The sequence below is a fragment of the Achroia grisella genome, unplaced genomic scaffold, assembly GCF_030625045.1.
Source record: "Achroia grisella isolate CSIRO2021 unplaced genomic scaffold, CSIRO_AGI_Agris_v1 utg512, whole genome shotgun sequence".
NCBI lineage: Eukaryota > Metazoa > Arthropoda > Insecta > Lepidoptera > Pyralidae > Achroia > Achroia grisella.
Window position 1 is genome coordinate 3,679,921 of NW_026712906.1, and position 27,876 is coordinate 3,707,796.

Sequence of the window (27,876 nt, forward strand, 5' to 3'; positions counted from 1 at the left end):
TCTATACATGCGCTTACATAATTTATGTTTTGTTCAACAAATGCTCTTGTTTAAATAAATGTACACAACATGTTGAAATTATTTCTTTCAAGCGGAGGTGAAAAAGTGTATTACTTAGCACTATCAATGACATTACACTGTAACTCCTACATGCAGCTAGAGTCCAACGCGCGCACACCGCGACCACGCGCCGGTGGTCGACGCTAACCGAATACACTGAACCAGATGCTAACTTCTCTAACATGGGGCGAGATATAAAAATATTTGATCCTTATCAATACAGCTTCTCTTAAGATTTTAATTTTACACTCGTCGGGCACGACAAACGTATGTACTATGAGCATACCCATACATTTACCAGTCTGCCAGTCAGTAAATTTATTGGTGTAAAAAACATTTTATACGTTCAATAATTTCATTGTATTATATTATTATATAATATAACAAAATTATATAAAAATCACTATGTACTATTATATCACTAATGTTTCCGTCATTTCACATTCTGGTGTCGCATCAGACCGGCGGTATGCGCAAGTCGGCAATAAAACAATACCATACTATCCCGAACTATACAAAAGTTAAAACAAAGCCGGCCGCCCTCGGCACCTACTTGTGACTTATATTAGACACGCGCTATGAGATACTAGGACTAGCAAAGATCGCTGGATTGTACGCATACTATACGACACTGCGTACTCACTTGTATATTATTAAAAAAAAATGGCATATAATTTACATTAGTGTTAGTAAAATAAATTAGTATGAAATAGAATAACTAAGTTAGATTCGTTGTTTGTTATTCTATTCCCAGTGATTTCACGTACCTAGAGGTACGTTTGACATGGCACAGTGTCGACACAGTGTGCGTACAGCGCCAGTAGTTTTCATGCTCTTATAGAACGGTCCACGAGCCGACATGTTGCTTGTGATGTCCAACATTGTGTACAAAATACGTCCGTAACAATCTTACAGCTAGCTTACAACATCTACTCTCCAGCTGCGTTTCTTAATCTATTTCAGCCATTCGCTCGGAAGCCCTGCTTCTCTAGGACCCCTTAACAAAGAACAGCGATTACCTGGTATTAAAACCTGGTTGCATTTTCTTGTTATTGTCAAATTGCTTTAAACTCGCCGTTTAAAAATTGGATACAAATATAGCCAGCGAAAAGTCGACGTGTCAAGTGTTGCGTTCACCACGTCGAAAATAACCAATGTCTTACTGGATAACAACGTTTGGATAACAATTATCAATTTATTATATTATATCGGCCCATAGATAAGACTACGAGCTCGATAGACCTACAGCGATCCGCTGACCATAGATTAAGAAACACTGCTGTACAACATGTCTGTGAATTAGACATAAAAATAATATTCATAAACTAATCAACATGAATGCAACATGCCGACCGGCGGACATCACTAGTGATGGATAAACAATGTAGTACTTACTCGATGCTGAGTAAATACTCAATACTTGCCAAGTTATTTATGCTGAGTATTTAGTTATAAATACTACACTATTTAGCTATCACTAGACAGCATACGTGAGATGCCCGCCCCGACCGCTACTCATGTGATCAATAGGAATATGAGTGTAAAACGCACAGCGGTCGGGCCGGATGCCTCACCGCCGAGGGCGGCCGATACTACATCAATATCACATTGGTTTTTATTACAACCGATATAGTTGACAACTCACATCACACTATAAAACATTGCATTAATGTAATGACGGTATTGTAGAACTAACCATATCATTACATAGTCAGCTGTATCGTAAAATTGACGCATTGAACATACGATAGTCTTCACTATATCACTGTAGTGATTGTTTCATGATAAACAACTAAATATACGATTATTTTGTAATATAACTAAATATTGTAAGGTCATATCGGAAAATAATTTCATTATTCACCACTAGAGGCACCGTCATCGCATTATTTTCCTACATATTGACATGTTGTATATACGATACAAAATAGTGGCGGTAAACAATGGCGGGTGCCTTAGCAGTGAATAATAATGCGATAACTATAAGGATTTTTTATTGTCTGCATTTCTATGGACTTACTTTAAACGATATATGAATCAACAAACGTTGAACACGACTATAGTCAGCAATACTCGACTATATCATGTCAACTATCATCAAACATCAGCAACAGTTGACTATAACAAATGACAATCGACCGAATGAAACGTCTAATTCTACAATTCCGTGGCGACATTAACAAACTGCCAGAGAAATTCGAAGATTTTTACAATAGTAGTGACACTAAATCACAGTACTGCACTGCACTGATTAAATTAAGAATACTGTCATCAACGGAATGGATTCATGTTCACTTGGTAAGCCTCGTGGGTACACACACTCCCAAAACTATTGCACAGCGGCACCTGCGTCCTCCGTACACAGTGCGGGCGCACACTCACTACACACTGCTCGCTCAGTTCAAGTCACGGTCCTCTAAGTACTTGTACTCGAATGTGAAGCCCTCCTTTTTACGTTGGCCCCACTTCTCATAGTCAAAGTATATATAAGTGCCCTGGAAAAAAGAAACGGTAATATTGAAACAAACATTCTTAATTAATAATATACTAACTCTGTTTGTTTTTAAACACAGAGACTAAATTGACAGGTGTAAATGTCAAATTTTCAAATAATAGCTATAGTTTTGTAGTGCTGTACCGACGACACCTATTTATTAAATAAAATTATCGATTTTTTCAATGTATCTGTAAGTTCGAGGTGCTTTCGAGTTGAGAAGAACTGACAAGAAACTCAGCTCACACACACTGTATGACAATTATAAAAAAATATGTATCTAAATATATATAACTCAAACGTGACTGACGTAGTGATCTATCAAAGCACAGCCCAAACCACTGGACGGATCAGGCTGAAATTTGACATGCAGGTAGATGTTACGATGTAGGCATCCGCTAAGAAAGGATTCTGATAAATTCCACCTCTAAGGGGATAAATTAACGCGAGCCAAGCCGCGGGCAAAAGCTAGTTTGACATATATTTCATTTTCATATCACAACCCTATATTTAATAACACCAATACTTTATTTTGTGTTAATGGTTTTTAAATAAACACCCACACATTATTTCTGAATAACCTATAAAATGGGTAATTAATATTAATTTCTGATAGTGACACAACCCTATTTAAAAAATACAAAAGCCTGGCGACATCGGAAATGTCAAATTTGTCTGTGGGATTAAAAAACAGACCATGAATATATATGTATATTATAAGACATAGAGGTTATATTTACCTGTTCATATTCCTCATTAATGACCTTCGGCTCCTCGTGCCTCTGAAACCACATCATGTATTTGGTGTGGAACCGCCAGCTCTGCTTCTTGAGCGCTTTAGCTGCTAGGTACTGTGCTTTGGTGCCCTCCATGTAGTAGAAAACGAAGAACAGTGTCTCTGTCGACAGCCGCTGGAAGAATTCTACGGAATCCGAGTGCGGTAGTAGCACCTGCAACACGGTTACCAACTATTCAACATTTTTTAGGATATAAAACAAAACATATCGTTACTAATATAATTTAACACGCATAATTTTATATCAAACCGCTGTGTCCGCGACTTCGTGCGCGTGGAATAGAGACCTTAACCAAATAAAGAAAAACTATTGAACTAATATATCTAATTAATTTTTAAAGCTAGATACTAGAAAAATATTTTATTTTTCAACCTTTAAAAATTACGAGCATTCCTCAGAACTCATATCCCTGTGATTGTAGATGGATAGAAGGATGGGTGGATGATTATCTTTTACGCAAACACTACTGAATGGATTTTTATCAACATCAGAATAATAAATTTAATAGACTATAAATTTCATGCGGATGAAGCCGCAGCCACAGCTAGTATAATATAAATAATTAGGGACAATTCGAAATATAAAAATGGTAATAAATATAAACTAAATGAAATTTAATCTTATATAACTTAAAGCACAGATACCTTGTGGCACTTTCCACCATATATATTAAAATAAATAAAAACGGCTTTGTTTTTTATAGATAGCTTATGTGTGCCCTCGCGATGTAATCTATTTTCACGCCTTTTATTAGGAGTCGTGAAAAAGTAACAGCAGTAAGCAGGTGTTATATTTTGTGGATAGGAATAATATTTGAGAACCTAATATCCTAGGACAATTCACATCTTCATTTCATCTAGTCCCATGGTAAGCAGAGCTTGTGTTATGGGTACTAGACAACTGATATAAATACATACAATATTTTTTGTAAATACATACATATTATACATAACTCTGACCACTACCAAATATTTGTACCGTGCGAGGAATCGAAACTGTGTCCATAGGAAATAAAGCGGTGTGCTAAACGGCTAGACTACCGAGGCCGTCTAGATTTCGTAAGGGTATTTTGAATGTATCCATTGAAAGGGTTCCTACCCTACAAGATAGGGAAATCTTAAAATGCAGATGTATTAACCATTTACCTGGTTGTAGTATAACGGCGTTTGACAAATATTCCTCGGTAGGTATACACGCGTCCGTTCTGAGTCGGACGGGTGCGGCATATGGTAGAACGATGACTCCATCATCTGGAACTGCATTTGATGTTCCTGGAAACACAATTGGTATAATTATTACCGCCGCCCGAAGCTATTAATACTAGCTGTGCCCGCGACTACGTTCGGGCCCCGCACGCAATAGAAGCCCTCAAATATTAATAATTTTCCCCGTTTTTATATAATAATTTCCCCGTTTTTATAAAATATTAAATACCGTTTGTATATATATAATAATAAATATACATGAACTAAAGGTGATCGCCAATTAACCAAACAACTTCGGAGAAGTACATACATTAACAAATACTATGACATGAAATTTCTATGTCTATACTAGTATCATAAAGCTGAAGAGTTTGTTTGTTTCTTTGAACGCGCTAATCTCAGAAACTACTGGTTCGATTTGAAATATTTTTTTGTGTAGGATAATCCATTTGTCAGGGAAGGCTTTAAGGTATACAACATTACGCTACGACCAATAGAAGCATTAATGAAAAATGGCGTATGTGGTATGTGTGTGTGTGTGTGTATGTGTGTGTGTGTGTGTGTGTGTGTGTCTGTGTGCGTGTGCGTGCGTGCGTGTGTGTGTGTGTGTGTGTCTGTGTGCGTGCGCGTGCGTGCGTGTGTGTGTGTGTGTGTGTCTGTGTGCGTGCGTGTGCGCGTGTGTGTGCATGCGTGTGTGTGTGTGCGAGTCTGTGTGTGTGTGTGTGTGGGTGTGTGTGTGCGTGTGTGTGTGTGCGGTACTCACCGAGTTGAGGGGGAGCGGTCCGAGCGGCGCGACGCCCAGCAGCGGCGGGATGGTGGCCGTCGCTAGAGCCGCAGGTCGCCTTGGACCCGCCGTCGTGCCGCCCGCCTGCACAAACAACATGTAATGTAATTTGGACTCTATTCTCTTAATATATTAGTGCTAGATTGTTAGTGACCACACATTTAAAATTTTAAATCTAAAGTTACGACTAGATTCCACCGTGTGGCGGCACTGACCGTGTGGTGCGCGTGGAGCCCCGCGCGCTGCACGGCCTCCTGCGCCATGCTCTTGAGGGAGGCGGTGCCGCTGGGCGCGACCGATGCTGGGATGCTCGCCGCCACGCTCGCCGCGCTCAGGGCGGATAACAATGACGTTTCGCTCACTCGTCCACTGCGCAGATGAAACAAACAGTTAGTAATTTTATTTATTACTTGCAACACCGAATACGGTAACGTCATGAACATTACGCCAATGATAGATACATCGACTACATCCGGACACAATAAAAAAAAAAACAATTATTCATGTAGGACATTTAGCTAAAATATCATCATCATCAATCACTACTCACTTATGAACATTAAAAATGAGTATACCGTTCTATATTTAAAAAAACTCTATGGTCCCACCATCAATCAGTACTCATTTATTAACATTAACAATGAGTACACCATTCTATATTTTAAAAATTCTCTATGGTTCCACATTCAATGGTACTCACTTATTAACTACATGTTGCGGCGTGAGATGTGGAGAGGGTTGCGTGGGACCGTTGACCGTTAGTGGTGACGGCGCTTCGCTCACCACCGCACCGGAGACCGAACTCGTGACCACACCGGGAGCTGAACTTGTGACCGCGCCTGACCCCACACCTGGTGGTACTGAGGAACTCTTCGACGTCTACAATTTAATGAAGAATTATTCGTTTTTTTTAAAGTATGAATAATGTGAACCATAAAAAGATGGACGTACTAAAATATGAATATATAGAAAAGAGAGTAAGCTCATAGGTAAATAATAAATAAATAACCCTGGACAATTAACAAAGCGCCATCAAGTCCCACGGTAAGCATTGCTTGTGTTATGGACACTAGACCAGTTGTTTAGTGCCCATAAATACATAGATATATATTTTTTGTAAATACATACATAATAAACTTAGAAAACACCCAGACCGATACAAACAATCTTACTCATAAATAAACAGTACCGTGCGAGAAATGGAACCCGCGACCACTGAAAGTAAACCGGCGTGCTAAACCTCTAGACTACCGAGGTCATCAAAGGTAATAAATATAAATATTTATTACCTTTGATGATTTGATATAATTGATGAACAAACATCTATTGAAGTATTTGTGCATTAAAGCTTATAATAGTTTTAATGCACAAATACATTGTTTAATCTATACATATAAATAAAATTGGAGTGTCTGTTTGTAATATTGAAATAAACATTTTTTACTACATTCATATGAATATAAATACGGTACATACACAAAAATAACATTTTTTATAATTTTTGTCTGTCTGTCTGTCTGTCTGTTTGTTCCGGCTAATCTCTGAAATGGTTGGACCGATTTTGACGGGATTTTTATTGGCAAGTTGCTGATGTAATAAGGAGTAACTTAGGCTATTGTTATTTCAGAAAAGTTAGTGCAGTTAGTGTATAAATATAATTTAACAGGTGAATAAATAAATAAAACATACCGGCACGGTCTGAGTGGTGGGCGGTAGATGCGTGGTGTTGTGCACCGGCGCAATTGATACCGGACCATTCTCCACTACTTCTGTAACAAACCAACACTACATTACTCCTAAGCTGGCGGAATATCGACTGAGTAACAACTTTTAGTAAATAGATATAATATTTATTCAAATAAACTTAATATAAGCACTTTTGAATAGTCTTATTTTGATTTCACCACTCATTAAGCACGACATTCATTTCACAAATCACTAGAAGACTGTACAAGAAACTTGCGTGTTGCTCTTTTAAATAAATGTTGTTTTAAGTAGTAGATTAATTTAGGTTAGGTCGTAAAAGATAAGAAAGGCAGGTGTAACTTTTGAATAGTCATATATTTTATATCCTACAACTCATTTAGAACGCAGACTCGTCACAAGAAGAATGATCAAGAAATTTGCGTGTTGTTCTATTAATACATTTTGTTTTAAGTAGAACATTATTTGAGACTGTACAGGGTTATGTCGTAAAAGATAAGAAAGGCAGGTGTAACTTTTGAATAGTCTTATTTTGGTTCTACCTCAATCTTTAAACGAACTTAATATCAACATCTTTGAATAGTCATTTTTTTAATATTCTACTCACTCATTTAGAACGCAGACTCGTCACTAGAAGAATGAGCAAGAAATTTGCGCGTTACTCTTTTAAATAAATATTGTTTTAAGTAGTAGATTATTTTAGACTATATAGGGTTAGGTCGTAAAGGGTAAGAAAGTAAAGTAATACACATAAAACTGAACCATACGCACCCAGAAACAAAGTGGGAATCTCTAAATACATTTTAAACCTCACATACAAAATGGTTGACGTGACAGCGAAGTTTCTTTTTATTTTTGCACAAACCAAATTAATGTACTATATGTTAATAAAACTTTAATATTATCACATATATTATTGTAAATACAAATATTAAAGCCGATGGTTTGAAATAAAATAAAATAGATAAGCTATCCACTGTTCAAACTTATACAAAAATCCTTTTATATGTACACCGCCATGATCACGGGTAAACTGAAGAGAAGCGGGTAGATGGTTCAATACGTTAGGTATGATGTTTTAATAGTAGCAACAAACGAAGACATGTGAAGGTAGACGTATACGTCTGTCTATAAAAAATATTTTATTTACATCTACCCGCTGCTCTTCAGTTTACCTGTGATCATGGCGGTTGAAACACTACACTAATGTGGCTGTTATCGTTACACTACCCTACTTTGTAAAATATTATATATTTTTATGTTTTTAGTTCCTATAAAAAGAACCTAAAAACCGGGAACTCAATAAAATAAAACGTGATTTTTAATAATATACGTATAAATAATGACCGCATCAAATTTAAAATTGTATTTAGCACTTTGGTAACAGTAAATTACTACTAGAGAAAGAGAGTGGCCTAGTGGCTTGCTACCTAGATATAAACCTCACTTTTCAGATGGTCGCTATTCGATGCCCAACAATAGAAACATTCGTATTCATGAATATGACTTGAAATATGTAGGAATCATTTTCCAAAATTAACTTTGGTCATACTTGTGTACTGTTTTACAGGTATAAATCCACCGTTCCGTGATAATGTAATAATATCTCCTCATTTTTGTACACATATGTATGGCTGATCTAGTTAACACACTATTCTACTACTAATATACCATTTTCTATGTTTGCTGGAAGAAATGTCTTTCGAGATAGGGTCGCCCTTGTACATTACATTTATTTTATCACTGTTCTTTTTTCCTATGTGTGTGTACAATAAAGAATAATGATACTAATTCATTGATTGATTGATGAGGGATGTCTCAGTCTCGTTAATATCAGTCGCCAAGCATCTTTGTAAGCTGTGTTTTAGTATAACAGTGGAGATAGAAGGAATTGAAATTACAGAATTACAGGATATGGAGGCATATCATCTTAGTTCACAGGAATGGCAACACATTAGCAGTATGAGGGCGTCACATGATAACGTGATAGTGGTGCTTCTCATATAGGAGACTGTTACCTCTTCCCATCAAATGAGCAGACAGCTTGTTTGACATTTCAATTAGATTAAAAAAAAATGTTATTGATTAAAATGTTTCATATACCACATGCCTAATTATTTTTATCTAATTAAATTTCTCCACTACCCAAAAGTTGTCTCGAGAGATCGCTTAAGCGATAAAACCTTTTGTGACTACATACTATGTATATTCTGTTTTATTTGATATTTATTAAGAAGATTCAATAGAGTTACAAAAAAAAATCAGTTGTTATATATGTACCACCGTACAAAAGTATTTACTGATGTTAGTCATTGGAATGAAGATCATATCTTAAGGAGGATGTTATATATGATAATGGATAGATAAGGGCAGAGGAAGACCGAAAAATAGTTGGATGGACTGTGTGAATACTGTGTATATGGTAAGAAAGGGAGTAAATAACGAGATGACTGCGAACAGAGATGAATGTAAGAGAAAAACATATTACGCCGACCACGATTAAATGGAATAAGGAAGAAGCAGATGATGATATTAAAAGTCTAAGTCGTGTTTAGTATATAACTAGATGGCACTGTGACAGACAGGTCGATAAATAACCCTTATTTATTTATATCAATCTTAAACATTATTGATATGAATAAATAGAAAGTAAATAGATTATTAAAGAAAATTATTAAGAAAATTAAAAAATCTTTATCTTGTAAATTATAAAAAACACAAACACAAACTGACGTCACCAGTTTATGACAATGAAAACCAACACGCAATCATCATTCCCAACGTCATTCCTCAAAACAATTACATAAGCGACTTTGAACTTCACATTGGGACTACGTACCGTGTGAATTCACAAATTGCACACGCATGCACACACAGAACGCGTTTTACCATCGTCCATGTTATTATCCTTTGTTTACTGGACTCATTGTTTGTTTTGGGTTGCGCAGACGCAACCAAGACTGTGCGCAGAAGGCGACTGAGGGCGGGATTGGTGCGAGTTGGGCAGTCGCCAGTGCGATTGGCGATATGCCAGCCCGCCAGCGCAGAGGCGGAGTGATCGCGCGTTCATTCATTGCACCGATAACCGTTTGTTTATTTTGTAAACAACGCCGTACGTTATCGGCGTGTGGGGTCGATAGCAAATAAACTAGACCCTCAACAAACAATGAGTATATTGAGAGCAATATAATATTAACAATAAATTGTCTTAAAGATAATGTATATATAGACGGCCTCGGTGGTCTAGCGGTCTAGCACACCGCTTTACGTCCGATGGTCGCGGGTTCGATTCCTCGCACGGCACAAACATTTGTATTCATGAGTATGATTGTTTGTATCGGTCTGGGTATTTTCTATGTATGTATTTACGAAAAAAAAAATTATCTATGTATATGTATCAGTTGTCTAGTACCCATAACACAAGCTTTAGTTAGCTTAACTTGGGTCTAGATGGCACTGTGTGAATTGTCCTGAGATTATTATTATTATATAGAATTATAGCTGAGAATGATGAGAATTTTTATAGTAGTTTTTATGTATGAGAATATTTTATAGGTGAAAGTAGTAATAGAGTATTTTATACACAAATGGATAGGCAAAGGTACGAGACCATACAGCCTAATCTTCAATAATATTTCCATGAGAGATTCTAAATTCTTCAAGGCGCCTATATGGAACGTGTCTGTCTTGTCTATAAGCGGTCAGTCGTCATTAAAAGAGGTAATGATGTGAAATGATTATTATACAAATATATACAGTACCTACATCATAGCCGGCTATAGTTACACAACGCCGTGCGTGACTTGACAGATTATTTTGTTTTATTTCAACACTTACTTTGACAGTTCTAAGACAGTTTGTTAGTGTGATTATTGACCTAGTTTTCTTATCACGGCGTTACGCGGAAATAGATAAAACAACGTATGTTAATGAGTGATATTGTAATTATAATATCTAAAAATAACATATGAATAAATGATTAGTTATTCATTGAATTTACATTTTAATAACATATTAAAATAACCGTTTTTTACTACACGCATATGAATATAGTGTAATAAGGAGTAACTTGGCTACGTTTATTTTAGAATAATAATGTTAAATTCCACGCGGACGGAGTCGCGGGTGCAGCTAGTCTGTCATATATTGCATAACAAGCCCAGGTCTGGTATGGGCATTTCAATTAATTTATACAAAACCTTAAGATGTTATACCAAACCATGCTCAGTAATCACTCTGTTAGTGTAGAAAACGGCATGAAAATATTTTCAATACTTTTGAAGACTCGCAAACACGCAGACAGACGCGGCAGAGGACTTTGTTTTATAATATGTACAGATTTACTAAACTGTAAATATTAACTGTTACTCATTTGCGTCTCGCCTCGTCCGTATGGAATTTGAGGTTTTTTTAATTGTGATTTAGTTTGTTTTATTGATATTCTATTGGGTTTTAATATATCTAATATTAAATTATTCTAAGATACAATGCGGAAATATGAAAAATAATTTAACAGATTTCTTGAAATCCTTGTGATAAAGGCGTTATATTAACCCTTTCCACTCAGGGGGAGAGGAATTGTTAGTAATGTGGACTCTTGACCTCATTACTAACAATGTACTATATCAGGTTGACCTCCACGCGGTTCCCCCTGGAAACCATCGTGATAAATTCCTGGTAAATTTGTCACGATGGGCTAACTGACCTGACCACATGTTCATCTTATCATCCTTCACTGGTGCCCCGTCAGCGTAAGCCGTTAGCGCAGGCGGGTGCATCATTCCATTATCATACACATAAAAAACCCTTTCCACTCCAATGTCGAGAGGGTCACATGACATTGATTTTATTCCACCAGCTCCACTGTCCAGTGACACTCAACATAGTGTAATACTTCTGTTTACGGTCAATTTTAAAAAAGGTAAGATTTTTTTACCATAATTTTTGTTGAAGCCATCTCACACTTACTACGAAACGTGGCATCAGCACTGATTTCTACAACTGTCACCGATTGCACTGTTATAATAAGAAAGCAGAAAGAAAGAAAGAAAAAATATTTATTCAGTGCTTTTCAACAATGTTACAATATAAAAAAAAGCAAACGAAAAAATAACCCCTAAAAATTTAAAAACGCAATTTTAGCGTGGAGCTGGTGGAATAAAAAGAAAAAAGGCTTGGATTGGAAAGGGTTATCTATTAAACTATCGAGGTAAAATATCAAAACTACTTGTCGTGCACTCACCGGGAGCGATACGTGGCGGCGGATATTGGTGTGCATACATAATATGTTTGTACTGTGCGAAGAATCGAACCCGCGACCATCGGAAGTATATTTAACTCCTAATCCATAGCCGAATTTCAAACACATTTCGCGCACTCACCAGTCCCGTTAGGCGGCCGTACAAGTAGTTGGGGCGTTCATAACATGTGTGTACTGCGCGAGGAATCGAACCTGTGACCGTCTAAGTGTTTAACTCCTAAACCACACATAACATGGTTGTACTGTACGAGAATCGAACGTGCTCCATTGTAAGTTTATTTGAATAATAGATTTTCTATTCTATTCTATTCTGAACCCGCGACCATCGGAAGTGTTTAACTGCTAAGCCACCAAGGTCGAATTTCAAATACATACCAGTCGCGTTAGGCGGCCGCACGAGTAGGTGCGGCGGATGTTGGTGATGCTGTACCGCGTGCTGGAGTGGAGTGTGCTGCTGATGCTGCTGGTGCGGAGGACTCGGCGCCGGCTGTTTGCTCGGCGTCGACGCTCCCGACACCACATTGTTTATACTGCAATCGTATACACGTTCAATCCACTGGTTTGTTACAAGCTGGACGGATACTATGTAAAATAATCACTCGCGTGTTCACAGTCTATGTTTTGATATAGACTGTGAATTATATAAAATATATAATAAATATGCATCTTACTAATATTATATAATCGGAAGTTTATAATAATAATGCATGGCTATTAAATTGGGCTGATATTGTAAAAATATTAACATATACTCAATTTGAAAGGAAATCGTTTAAATATTTAATTAATAATTTTATTCTGTTGAAGATTTTATATCTAACTGTAATTTATGAGAAATTAATATATTTATCTAATAATCTAATTAAATTAAAATTAAAAAGTAATGTATATTATAGTAGTTTAAATAATTTTATGGTTTTAAATGTAACATAATTTAAACACCTTGAATGGTAAATATTGCTGAACATTTTATTAATTATTATGTAAGATATGCTCTGTGCAATTACCAGTATTTTGTAAATAAACATTACTTTCATTTCATTTCATTATTTTTCATTTTTACACATTTTAAATGGTAAATATTGCTGAACATTTTAATAATTCTTATATAAGATCTGCTCTGTGCAATTACCAGTATTTTGTAAATAGACATTAATTTCATTCATTATTTTTAATTTTCACACATCTTGAATGGTAAATATAGCTGAACATTTTAATAATTATTATATAAAATCTGCTCTGTGCAATTATCAGTATTTTGTATATAAATATTCATTTCATTTCATGACATGGCTCACAAGATCTGTTTATAGGACCGTATAAACATTTATTGAGGATTAAACTACTATATCTATTAATTAATGTATGGACATGTCTAGCTAGAACTGATCCTTTGTCCATGTTGTTATTTACAAATTATATTCAAATATTATGTCGCAGTACTTATCTAAAGTTTTCCTTATATTCACCACCACAATTAGATTTTTACATAATTTTTGTATTTTATTCAAATTAAATATATTAAAGTTTGTGAAAGTTATTCTTTCAAAAACTACTCAATGAATTCTAATCAAGTTACAATAATATAGTTTATATACATTAGAATAACGTATAGGTTATAAATTTCACGCGAGTGAAACCACGCGCACAGCTAGTAAGCTATATTATTGTAAAGTTTCATTAAAATCCATTTAGTACTTATTGCTTGAAAGCGTAACAAACATCCATACTCATAAACTTCCACATTTATAATATTATTAAGATAGTATCCTATATTTTAGTCAATTATCCTATATTAATAGATAAACAATATAATATGAATTGTACTATAATATTGTTGGTAATATAATTAATAATAGTAATATTTATATAATTGTTTATAGTAAGCTTGTATACACCCATAATGAGTTGTGAAGAATATCAAAACGAAATTGAAGACGCTGATTTGTTATGTTTGTCACACTTTTCAATTGTCATAACAGGGGATTGTCAGACTGTGGACTAATTACCACATTGTTAGCAATGTACTGTCAGGTTGACCTCCAAGCGGTTCCCCTGGAAACCATCATGAATAATTCCTTTTGTATATGTCCTGATAGGCTAACTAACCTGACCTCGCGCTCATCCTATCACCTCTGCCAGGATAAACCGTTAGCGCAAGCAGATGCGGTATTCCATTATCACCCATAAAAAAATTATCATAACTAAAATTTTTTTTTACTATTTTCGCAAAACTTTTCCCAACAGTACTATATTTTTATAATAAAACAAATATTTATTTTCTTAAAGGTGGCAACCCTACTTGTACTGTAAGCCTATAGTCACCGTCTTAGGATGTCATAGCGCCTATAATGAAGTTAGAATTTGTATTATTGTAGAATAACGGTATTTTAACATTGTACGATGAACGTTGTGACCTAGTGGTGTAATACGCTGGTTTAGATAGAAAGGAAAATGACATCAAAGCTGTTGAACATAAAAAAAACTGATTACTATTTATATTACCGTTCCGCTCATACTCGTGAACTAGTGTTGCCTGCAGAGATTGGTCTGCTCTAATCACTACTATTGATTTAATCTTATTTAATTACTCAACCAGTTGATTGTGTATTTAATATTTTGACTCAAATTAATTAATGCTAGTTGGTAGTTTGTATCTACACATTTTAATTTAAAAATGTAGTTACTACAATTATTTAAAAGAGCAACACGCAAGTTCCTAGCTTGTTCTTCTTGTGATGAGACAGCTTTCCGAAGTTGCTTGAATTTAAGTTTATTTCAATAAAGAATTTTCTATTTTATTGACGAGCGAGCATGGCAATAGTTGTTCATTCATGGCATTTTCATTTAACGTTAGATCTAGACACCTACATAAGTAAATTACTGTTTAAATCATTAGAGTCTTGCCAGTGCCTCTCAATTGAGTCTGTATATTGAACTGGTTAATAGGGTAAAAAAATATAATACTACTTGACTTTATGCGTCTAAAATGTCCTACAGAAATAAATGATTGTTGATTTAATTTACTCTATTCTGTGTGTGACAATTTACGTATCTGTGATAGACACTCATAACAAATCACATAAATCGGAGAGACGGCGGCAGGTTCATCCGTAACAGATATTGTATTCGAATCAACACTACGAAATGTGGCATGTTGCGTTCACCACGACACCATCATTTTCTTCTTTAATATTGCGTGTAAGTAACGTCCACATCAATCATCATTTAATATTAATATATAAAAATCTCGTGTCATTTTCTTTGTTCGCGATTAAATCCTAAACAGCAGAACCAATTTTGATGAAATTTTATAAAAATAGGTTGATATTTATTTGTTTATATCCCAAGTGATAATGGCCTACCGTCGTATTTATCGCCCATCCAAGAGATTATCTTTATTTTTGACGAATCGACATTAAAAAATACATTCAACTCTACATTTTCACCCTTCTACCATCAACCCCTATTTTTTAATAGCGATATTATTTTATATGACAAAGCAATGTTTGCCAGTTCAGCTAGTACAACTATAAAATAAAATAAAGTTATATAACAAATGTATAAATGCCTAAACTACGATTTTGAACAAGCATAGCGTTGAGTGTGTACATAAAATACAAAATTCGTATATGCTATTATTTCATATATAATGAAATTAATATTTAAAATTCTTACTTACTAAAAATTCAAGTGTATACTCGTAAGGCTGCAAAACAGTATAATTTCAATATTAAAATATACAATTTCCAGACGGAGACACATGTATAAAATTACAAGTAGATAGGCGTGACGTTGTGACGAATTCACTATTTTCATTTTATTTATTTTTTTATTGGAGTTTTGAGCTATTGTCAGGTGCTAAGACCTGTCAAAGATCTATTGTGCTCGGCCTTTTCCAAAGCTCTCTACCTAGACCCGTGAGGGACAAGAATTGAAGGATATTCTTAGGAGCGATAGTTCTTATCTCCTCAGGATACAATGTATACTTTCCAAAGGAGATATTTCGTTTATGCACAAGTGGGCTACAACCACATAAGATGTGTAGTGGCGTTTCTTCTGTTTGGTAAAATCTGCAGATTGTTGTTAAGCAGCATATATGTAGTTACGAATGTAATTTTGATATTTAATTATGATTTGATTTAAATCGCCCTAAAGATGACTTCCAGGTAGTCAAAATAAAGCCCATTAAATTAGTAGTACCGTACATAGTTATAACTAGAGACCGGATTATATGCATTGGCATATTTTAGCCATTCTCAGAGGTAATACCATAGTTGCATTCATTCGATATCTTTTAACAATTAAGATCTGCAAGCATTTGGCAAAAATTAAGTCGCAATGCTTATAGGCTTACAGTACAAAAACTAATAAATGATATTCCATTTTTAACAAAATCTATAATGCAAATTTTAGTCTCTGCGCAACGATTCTAATGGCCCTATTACACGAGCGTTATTGAACTGGATAATTCTTTACATAGTACAATTTCAGTTACGATACCGCGGCAGTGTATGTTACATTATAAGTATGTGTTTAATAATATACCAGTCTTGTTTCTTGTCGGTTCTTCTCAGTTAAAGCAGCCAGGAGGATGGTAGGATTATAAATAGTGATAAAAATTGATGTGCATAAGTGGCAAAAAATGTTTTTTCTATATGAATAAATGCTTTTGATTTTGACTTTATGCATGTATACTGTATGCAATTGTATGAAAAGCATTTGGGCATTATAAAACAATTATATATATAGCACGTACCGCTCTCGCATTGAGGTTAGAAATGTTAGTGGGCTCCAATTTTATAATTTTATTAATATAGTTTCTCAGGTTTCAACACGAATCGGGTTATAACATCATGTTCGCGTTTCAAGTACGTTGCATAAGGTTGCTGATATACAGTTGTTTAGCGAATACTGTTCATCTCTAAAAAAAGGGCGGAAGATTCGAATACGCCAATCGTACTGTATCGGAACGTTAGTCGAATTCTGGCAACATTACTAACCGACTGTATATCGGTTGCCTTAGCACAATTTCGTGTTAATACCCGACAAACTATATTAATAACGTGTGGTACACGCAAAAAGTAACAATTTGACTTATATTCAAAATACAATTAGAGAGAGAAGGTACCACCTCTTGACAAACATTGTCTGTATAAAATTTAGATTATTCTATCATTCTATCTCTCTCTAACTTGAGGTCAATTGCATACTGTAAAATAACGCTCGCGTGAATAACGGCCTGGTTGTGTATTGTGTTAAAAAATAATCCCTTAAAAAAATTAAACTGAAACAAAAAGAACAGTTGAAAAAAATTAGATCCAATTTTAAAATCATCTGATTTTGTATAGCATAAATAATAATTGTAATTGAACAAACGTATTAGAATCTTTTGCGTAGAAACCAAGGATAAATTACAAATTTCATTTAAGAAATATACATGCGATAAAAAAAATGAGCGGAGCGTGCAATGGATGAGAATAATAAGAACCACGTCGTATTATTCCCATTTGTATGTGAATCAATTTTGTATATCTACTCAGTGTCAGGGAACAATGTACTGTAATATATATGTCACTAAATTACATTTTTATATACAACATTGATTTACTCTCATTCTCATTTCAAACTATTGTACAAAGGGTCCTCCATGTCCCATGATGATTTCATAATAGATATGGGACACAGCTACTTCGATACATCAATATAATACTTGCAATTAATTATGACTAGCAAGATAAACTCAATGTTGTCTACTAAACACAGCCTCTAAACTGTCTCACCCCACCTTAGATTTTTATTACTGTTATTTAGTATATAAGATCAATATTTTTATGTATATTTTATGAGTCCATTCTCATTTGTAATATACATCGTATCAACCGATAACATCGTATTACCCGCAACAATGTAGACTAAATATTACAATAGTAATTGATGATTAAACAGCGAAGTATCAAGTATACCAGATGCTGGCGTCAGCTGGCGAACACTGTTTACGATGTTATTAACAATTATCATTTGAATCAGATTAAAATCTACAATCTTACATTTACGAACTATTTCACATTTGAAATTGCATTTGCAACTCTCAAATGATTGATAGGTAATTTTTATATATATATTTTTTTACACTCCAGTAAATAATTGGTACATTTAAACTAAATCGCAATTGATTGGAAGTGGGAAAATTTAACATTCATTTTCTACATTTGAGAAATTTCAAAATTGTTTCGTTTTGGTAAAAAAATCTGTAAACTATATTTCTAAAATTCCTTTGGTACGGTGTTTATATGCCAGATTAGTTACTTAATTAAATTTCTTTTGTAGTTTCGATTTCGTTGAAATACAAATAATTCGTTACAAAAATAACTTTTGTAAGGGAGAGACCGAAAGTCTCTCCTTTCTTTATAAAAGAAAGGCCGAGCCTACTATTATGACGGTGGCCATTAGGTACAGGATTTTCTTTCCTGTTTAGATATAATATAATATAAACAATATGAAGACAAATAAGAGTAAATCAATAAATTATTATACCTCATAAATATTAAAAAATATGATCATTACAATAAATTGTTCCCGACCGTTAGCCGACGCAAAAGAAAAAATGGGGAGAAAATAAAAAAATCGTATCAAAATACAGGTGTCAGAGGGGACTGACCTATTGGTGGATGCTGCGGAGTTATTGAGCAAGGAACAAACGTTAGACGTGCTATTACCGACCAGGCTGGTGTTCACCGCTCGAAGCGGCAGTGGTTTAACCGGCTGCAAAGTTAACACAACATCATTTACCACTTTCAAAGTCGGCTAAATTAGTTTTGGGTTCGTTTGGGAAGTAGGAACGGCAATGGGTCAGGCCGCAGCTCTGTAACACGTGTTCTGGCACATTTAGTATTCGACTCAAAAGTATTACAGAGCGAAAAAATCATAGTTTAAACATTAATAATAGATAAACAGGGTCAGTTGTAGTTATACCAAGTCGAAAATTAGATAAAATACTCATGAAAAACTGAATTACTTTAATCGAACTTATTAAAACAAAGCGTAAATATGTATGAAAGTATATTTTAATTTAAACTCTCATGTAAATATTTTAACCATAATATTATGGCAAATAAAGATATCCTCTCTCGACGTTTCGACTTAGTTGCACTAGAGTCACGAGCCGACTGACGTTTCATCAATTTTAATACTACAGTTATCATGTAACCTTACAGTTTGAAGGATTTAAAAAAACATCAATATTCCACATCTTTGGGGAATTTAAGATTCATGAGTGTATCAGTGCAATTCGGGTCGGTACATTCTTTACAACTGAGCCTGTAGACTACATACATAGTTAGACGTAAAAGTATAGGTACAGACATTAAATAAATTTATTATCCATTAATAAATATGCGTATAAAAGTAAAAACAGTAAAGAAAGCTCTAGAATAGCCGCTAATTGGAAGCAAATAGAAATTATAAATTTGAACCCAAAACTAATTGATAAGTAATTTGGAAAATTCACATCAAAACTCCACATAACTAGATTGTATATAATTCAAGTTATCAATGGACAACTGATGTGTAATGGATGATTGTGGGACTGTCAATGTTTGTACTTACTTTCGCTATGACTTCTTCTTTCTTCTTCTTCTCCAGCTCTGTGGAGTCTGTTGAGTGATTGTGCATTTCTAACGTTGGTGATGGGATTGGACTTGTACCTAGAATACATACAGAGTAATGATATTAATAACTAGCCATTATCAGGCCCGTGACGTCGGAGAGGAGCTTTGCTGACTAGTTTAATAGTCTCAGCTCTACACGCACAACAGCCTAGATGAGAGACTAAATGCCGAGAATAGAGTTCATATTACATTATCACTACGACTGATTTAATCTTATTGCATGATTATATTTGACCCAAAAAATTAGTGCTTACTGGTAGTTTGTATTCACACGTTTCGACTTGTAAATGTAAACTTACAAGGATTATTTAAAAGAGCAACACACAAGTTTCTTGCTCGTTCTTCTTGTGATGAGACAGCTTTCCGAATGAGGGGTAAATAAAAAACAAATTGTTATGACTATTCAAAAGTGCTTAAATTAAGTTTATTTGAATAAATGATTTTCTATTCTATTTTATTCTATTCTATTACAAACTAGCAATCTCGGGTTTTATATTGTGTAATTATAGGATCTTTAATTTATTTAACCCTGAACAATTAATACAGCACCATCTAGTCCCACTATGTCCCAATGAGCAGAATAGTGTTATAGATGCTTGACAACTGATATAAATATCTAAGATATATTTTTGTAAACACATACCTAATATACATAAAAAATAACCAGAGTATGGCGTGTGTGTGAATGTGGGTACTTATTATGAGCCTTTTCATTTATGTGATGATTATTATTATTATGAGTAGTGCAACAGTATAGTGGCTGTACCAACCTGAAAGTATACTGGTGGGTGACCCCGGTGAGTGGTTGCTGTTATTACTGTCGGTGGTAGCTGAGGACGGCAGTCCCACGGCGCTCAGATCAATGTCGTCTAACCCTCTGATGTCGTCGTATATATACTCGTTCTCCTCAAATTCTGGATCTAGGCATGAGTCTATATAGTATTCGACATCTTCTTTTATCCTTTTTATCTGTAACATTTAATTTTTTTACCTGTAGACTTTCATATATTCATACAATTTTTATACATGTAATTGGAGAAGGAAACTTACTGATGGCTGACCTTATGAAATATGTTAAAAATGTCATCTATAGCAATAATATAACAGTTTATTGTGCACGGATATATATTTACAAAAAAAGAACTACACATAAATGTGGTAATTAAAAGGCGGCCTTATCGCTTAAAGCGATCTGTTAAAGGTATATATATTACAGTATATCTTACAGCCTATATACATGATCAGCAACACGATATCAAGTCGTAATGTTACGTCTTTGGACCCAATGGCAGTCCTGGATCAAAGATATTATTAAGGGACTAGATGGCGCTGTTGGATTGTCATGAGATATTATTAATCATCAAATTGCCCCAAAGTTTGTATACACTTCGATTGGCGTATTTGGTTGCTACGCCGCAGCTAATACGCGTGATACGCCTATTAGCCGCGGCGTATTAGACTATTTTTTTTATTGGGTTGTTTGGGCTAATGTCAGGTGCCTGTAGCACTGCGACCTACATAGATCTATTGTGCACGCCCTTTTTCAGAGTTCACCTAGACCCATCAGGGACAAAAATTGAAGGATATTCTTAGAAGCAATGGTTTATAACTACTCAGGAAAGAGTGTAAACTTTCCATAGGAGTTATTTCGTTTATGCATGAGTAGGCTACAACCACATAGGATGTGTAGTGGCGTTTCCTCTTCAGTATGGCAAAATCTGCAGATTTTTGTTGTGCACAGTTTTGTAGCATTGTAGCAGACTAACCGACTGTATATTAGCAGACTAACCGACTGTATATTAGCAGCCTTATAAACATTTTAATAGTTGAGAATATAGTCTGATAACAATGAATAAATGTAGATAATATATAAACACACCTGTTCTACCTCAACAGACATATTGTCAAGCATTCGTAATAGGGTTTCAAGTTTTTTTATGTGGAACCTGTGCTTCTCCAATTTCACCTTCAACTCCTCCATTCGGTCTTGTTTCTCTTTGTCCAGTCGTTTCTTCTTACCAACTAACAGTGATTCTACTTCAGACTCAAATTGATCAACCTGCAAAACCCATAGAGATCTTATTTAATAGTAAGAATAAATTATAATGACCTAAATAGTCTGTTATGGATGATATATAAATACAATATACACATAATTTAAACATATATAACTCAAAGGTGACTGACTTAGTGATCTATCAACGCACAGCCCAAACCACTGGACCGATCGGGCTGAAATTTGGCATGCAGGTATATATTATGACGTAGGCATCCGCTAAGAAAGCATTTTGATTAATTCTACCCCCAAAGGGATAAAATAGGGGATGAAAGTTTATATGAAACTTTGTCAATTTTAAACGGATTGGGTTTCTCAGCTTTGCAAGCATAAAGCTACTATAATGTAGGCATCCCCTAAGAAAGGATTTTGATAAATTCCACCCCTAAGGGGATAAATTAACGCGAGCGAAGCCGCGGGCAAAAGCTAGTGTGAATATATAGTGGCATATTGGCAGTATAACAAATAGACTAGCATAGAAAGTTAAATATATGTTTTGGTCGACAAAATATAATTATTAATTTCAACTGACTATGAGGTCTAGTAGTTCAGCACACCACTTTACTTCTGATGGGATTGATTCCTTGCACTTTTGTAATCGTGATTGTGATTCTTTGTAGATCTATTTTCTCTGTATATTATGTATTTAAAAAGATATATATATGTAAGATGATCATGGGATGGATTGTCTGTGTTAGTTTGGGTAAATTCCATGTATACTGTGTATGTACAAAAAATACATATTTAAGTATTTCTATCAATGGTGTGGTACTCATAACAGCTCTGTTTAGCCTGGCACTAGACGGGACTGTATGAATTATCCAGGGTTATTATTATTATTATTACGATCATTATATCCCTTCTGTTATGAACTGATCCTAATATAAAAAATACAAATCACGATAATAGAGATAAATAAAATTAATAAGATCATTTTTTAAGGGATTTTTTTTAATATTAGGATATAATATGACAGTTTTAGTTATCAGAATATAGACTAGACTAGACTATATGACTATAATAGACTTATGGAGCGACTGAAGGCCAACTCCCGCCTGACAGATACTACCTTAATCTGAGGGCACCGCTAGGGGGTTCGAACCTCAGCTCAGGCCGTCGTAATTTCGATCCCCCTTTAAATTGGATTGGGGATCAATCGAAGAGGAAGATACAAGTGAGACAAGAAATTCTGTTACTGACCTGTAAATTAAGTGCGTCGATAGACGAGACAAGCCACGAAGCCATCTCCTCCCGTTCCTTTTGCGCGGGGTCGAGCTTCTGCGCCGCCCCGAGCCCTTCCTTGGAGTATGCCTTCGTTTTTGTCTCCCTTTCGACTACTTTAAACCTCTCCATTTGCTGTAAATATAAAGTAGTGCATATTTATATAATTTATTCATACTTTAATACATTTTACATTCTATACAGTCATACAAACAGTTTCAAATGGATCACAAAATAAATTTAAACAAATATTATTTATATTTGACTCCATCAGATTTTTCTATCCATTAATGTAATATATGTTAGGATTGCATTATAACATGGGGTGGTATTTAAAAAGGGTTTATTAAAGTTTTAGGCATCCTGGTGTTTTAGATGTCTATACAACACAGTTATTGTTTAGCAACAGTTGGTCCTGTGCTCATCTGTTATGATTGTACGGTAAAAAAGTATATTTCTATATTATTCCAATAGAGAAATTGCTTAGGACTCAATATAATAGTCTATCAGTGTCGTAAAATACGATAGAACTAAGTAGAAAACTATGCAAGAGGCATACGTCCAGCACTGGACTACTTTATGCTGAAAGAGAGAGAGAAGAGAGTCGTAAAATGTTATTATACTCCACTGTTGGGTACAGTTCTCTACTAATTAGGAAGAGAATTAGCCTACTGTTACAATAATAACATATTTAGGTTTGTCACTGGTACAAAAAAAAGAACAAGATGATAACCAGCTCCATAATATATTTAGGCTGGTTATGTTATTATTCTTTTTTCAAATTTTCCTTCTCTTAAAAGTTTTCTGGTTTAAATACATAATCGCTAATTATTAGTGACAGAATGAGACTACTACAAATCATATTCTAATTTTGTCACCACTAGAAATTATATTCTTAATTTTTTATGCTGTTACAATCATGTTTATTAGGATTAAGCACATTTATAAATAACTAAGACTAAGATGTATCAATGTTTACTTTAGAGCAAATAATAAATGTGACCTGATAAGTTAATTATATTTCATGAATATATGATTAGTTAACTCATAACTTTGGGTGAAAGAGTTCTCAAGCAATTAACTCATAATTAAGGTATGTGGAGTGCAGTAATTAATATTATAAACATAAAATTAATAGATGATACCTATCGGCTTAACGGAATCTGTATATAAATATTCCTGTATAATTAACACAGCACCATCTAGTCCGCTAAGCAGAGCTTGTTTTATGGGTACTAGACAATTGATTATAGATATTTGATACTAGATAATTGATACTTAAGATTTATTTTATAAATACATACATAAGTAAATTATAGAAAACACCCAGACTGATACAAACAATCATATTCATGAATAAAAATGTTTGCAGGGTGCGAGGAATGGAAACCTCAACCATCAAAAGTAAAGCGGTGGGCTAAACCACTAGACCATCGAGGCCTTCGTAAATATATTACTAATCATGTTTATATATATGAAAAGTGGAACCATAATTACAAATTTTATATATCACAATCTTAGAAGAAAAATGCATTATAAATGATTGTTTGTTACTGTAATATCCAAAATTCATATTTCTTGATATTTTAATAGATTCTGAAACCGAGAATTGTCAACATAAATATTCAGAGCAATACAAACAGACAGCAACATGTTTGGATTATGTGGGGATAGAATCCACTATTATTACCAAGTGACTTGTATTTATCACGCAAAGACTAAAAACATGTTGACAATAAACATACATACACAAGTTGAATTTTGGCGAGAAAACATATAACATAGATATAGTGTTATCTTAATAACATTATAAATGCGAAAATTTGTGAGTATGAATGTTTGTTACTCTTTCATGCAAAAACTAATGAACAGATTTTGATGAAATACAATAATAAAGCTCATGCATCAGAATAACATATATACTATAAGTATTTTATATTGAAATTTAACACTGGTCAAACCATGGGTACAGCTAGTTTACTAATAAAACATCATTCATTTCTGTATAGTTCTTCACATAATGCTATGAAAATTTTGTCCTCAATGTTTTTGAAACATTTGATATCATGCTAGTCTGTCTGAATTTAAATTGTTTACACCTAAATCTTTGTAGGTAGCTAGGTACCTAAAGATTTGTAGGATCATGGCTTTATACTCATTATTGCTACATAGCTTTATACAGGGCATGGAGGCATGACTTCTTAGTACTCTAGAATAGGGGGGATGGGGATTGGCAGTATAAATTCATGGTGACTCTACCGCAATGGGCTAACTGACCTGACCTCATACTCATTTTATCATCGTCCACTGGTGCCCCGCCAGCGTAAACTGTTAGTGCAGGCGGGCACACCATACCATTGTCAACCATATTAAAAAGTACTCTGGAATTACAGTAAATGAGTAGTACACAGTCTTACATGGTATGCACTGTGTTGTTCCTGTATAAAGAGAACAGATGCCAGTTTCCATGAGCTTATTTGCCATTCAGTTGGAGAAAAAGGCAATTAAAACAGATTACTGCATACTGATTGCTTCTTTAATACAATTTTTGGTTGTTTTATGTCTCTAAAAAGATTTAACACAAATACTTCATAGTATAAATATATACTCAGTTGAGTTTCTTGACACTTCTTTTCAATTGAATCTGTATACTGAACTGGACAGTAGGGATAAATCATTAATACAATAAAATTGAGAACTATTAGCAGTTAAAATGATGGACATGAATCAATTATTTCTGATTTGATTTAGAAGTTGAGCATATTTATGAGAAGACATATTAAAGTGATTAAAAGGAAGGACTATGACACCAGAGAGCCAGAGAAGAGGCCCAGGACAGTAATGAATTATATTTTTTCTGCAATAAACGAAATCAACTTCAGTCAATCATAATCTTAATAATATTATAAACACAAAAGTTTGTGAGTATGGATGTTTGTTATTCTTTCGCATAAAAACTACTGAATGATTTTGATGAAACTTTACAGTAATATAGCTTATGCATCAGAATAACATATAAACTATATTTTTTATTGAAATTTAACATGGGTATAGCTAGTATTGTATAAAGAATTATGTACAAATTAGATACTTTTTATTATAGAATATATATAAAAGAATACAATTGAAATCAGAATGTATTCCAACTTATATGAACTAGTGTCTAATTAAAAAGTTCAAAAATTAATGACAATCAAATAAATTAAGAGCATTTGCAAGTTATAATGTATATATTTGTATTCTATCTATATCTCTAAGCATATTGGTAGAGTATAGATACATATACATTAGGGTATGAGTAGTAGTCCGAGTCCCCTAATCAGTGTATAAGAGAGAACTGAGAAAAGTATTTTATGTGGTGTTATAAAGATCATAAATCGTCCTTTAAACCCATACAGAAATGTTCAACATTAATTTCTAGTTTGTGTATTAATATATTTTCACTACATCAGATTAATTAAGACTAAAAAAAATATAACCTCACTAACCGTTTCAATTAGTTTCCTATATTCTAAAAGTGTGCTCTTATCCTTAATTTCTCCAGAGGCGATCCAAGATTTGATCTGATCTCGTAGCCTCTGAAGCTTCTTAATCTCCTTTTTGAGATCTGCCTCATACTTCTCCTTCTGATTACTGTTCGTCGCATTGTGTACCTTCTGCCAGATGTCCTCAAACGTCTCCACCCCTTCTGTTACCTTTTTTAAACACCTGTCTATTTCACCTGCAAGCAAGACTGACATTGTCACTCATAGACACCTGTTTCCTTAACATATTGTTTTAATAACAACATTGTTTTTGTCAATAAGAGAACAAATGTACATAATGCCGGTACATTCTAGTCACAGCAGACACTTAGATTAAGTTTATAGTAAGAAATTTGAAGGGTAATAAAACTAAACCAGCATCAACGTGCAAACAGGCTGTGTAACAGATACATCGTAACTTCTATATTGTAGGATTGAAATTGATAGCTAATACTAATCGAGGTTGTGTATTAATTGCCGCTTTCAGTAAATCAAATAAGAATGAGGTGGTCGTCAACGACAACAAACGTATCGTGCTCTAGAACACGCAACAAGATCGGTTGGGGTCAGTCTCTAACCTGATAACATGACAGATTACCTTGTAATTTCCTTGTCGCAGCCATAGCTATTTACACATATGGACGAACGTTCCGTACATATCCTAAACATACAAACTATTTACAAGAAAATGCACAAAAATTATTGATAAACAGACAAACTACACATCTGAAGCTTTGTTCGATTCCAAGATGGCTACCGTAGACCGCTCGAACAAAATAATAGTGACTGAACGCATCCAGGCGGACTGCTACTGAATAACCAGCCGCTCGCCTGGAATGGTAATTAACAGGTCGCTTTCATATATAATTATGAATTTTATGTTGTCACTAATAACAACAAACTTCAAATTTTCCACAAAATGATTTTATATACGTCGCGTAGACCATCAAGTGCGCAGGCGCAAAAAAAATAATAGAAATGTCATAGACTGAATGAAACAGACAATAAATTATATAGAATATTTTTCTTTGGTAGTTTACAGAATTTGTAATACCTATTTTAAAACAAATTATTTTAAGTTTATAATTTTTAATAAAAGAT

At 34.3% G+C, this 27,876-nt stretch overlaps 1 protein-coding gene across 2 annotated transcripts; it reads right to left on the bottom strand.

The window, feature by feature from the left end:
- Positions 1 to 1,804: 1,804 nt before the first annotated feature.
- LOC131846779 (CCR4-NOT transcription complex subunit 3) lies at positions 1,805 to 27,722 on the bottom strand. 2 transcript variants are annotated; one of them, XM_059196176.1, is made up of 15 exons: positions 27,374 to 27,722; positions 26,740 to 26,972; positions 23,231 to 23,386; positions 21,854 to 22,033; positions 20,745 to 20,943; positions 19,913 to 20,010; positions 18,966 to 19,069; positions 12,680 to 12,834; positions 7,030 to 7,106; positions 6,041 to 6,219; positions 5,556 to 5,709; positions 5,320 to 5,424; positions 4,497 to 4,622; positions 3,295 to 3,504; positions 1,805 to 2,555 (listed from the first exon to the last, which is right to left on the bottom strand). In XM_059196176.1, the coding sequence occupies exons 1-15, from the start codon at positions 27,396 to 27,398 to the stop codon at positions 2,457 to 2,459; spliced, it is 2,100 nt and encodes a 699-aa protein (XP_059052159.1). In that variant the 5' UTR covers positions 27,399 to 27,722; the 3' UTR covers positions 1,805 to 2,456. The 2 variants fall into 2 exon arrangements, with proteins under 2 accessions (XP_059052159.1, XP_059052158.1); XM_059196175.1 differs by having other exon boundaries at positions 7,030 to 7,109.
- Between the last annotated feature and the right edge of the window lie 154 nt (positions 27,723 to 27,876).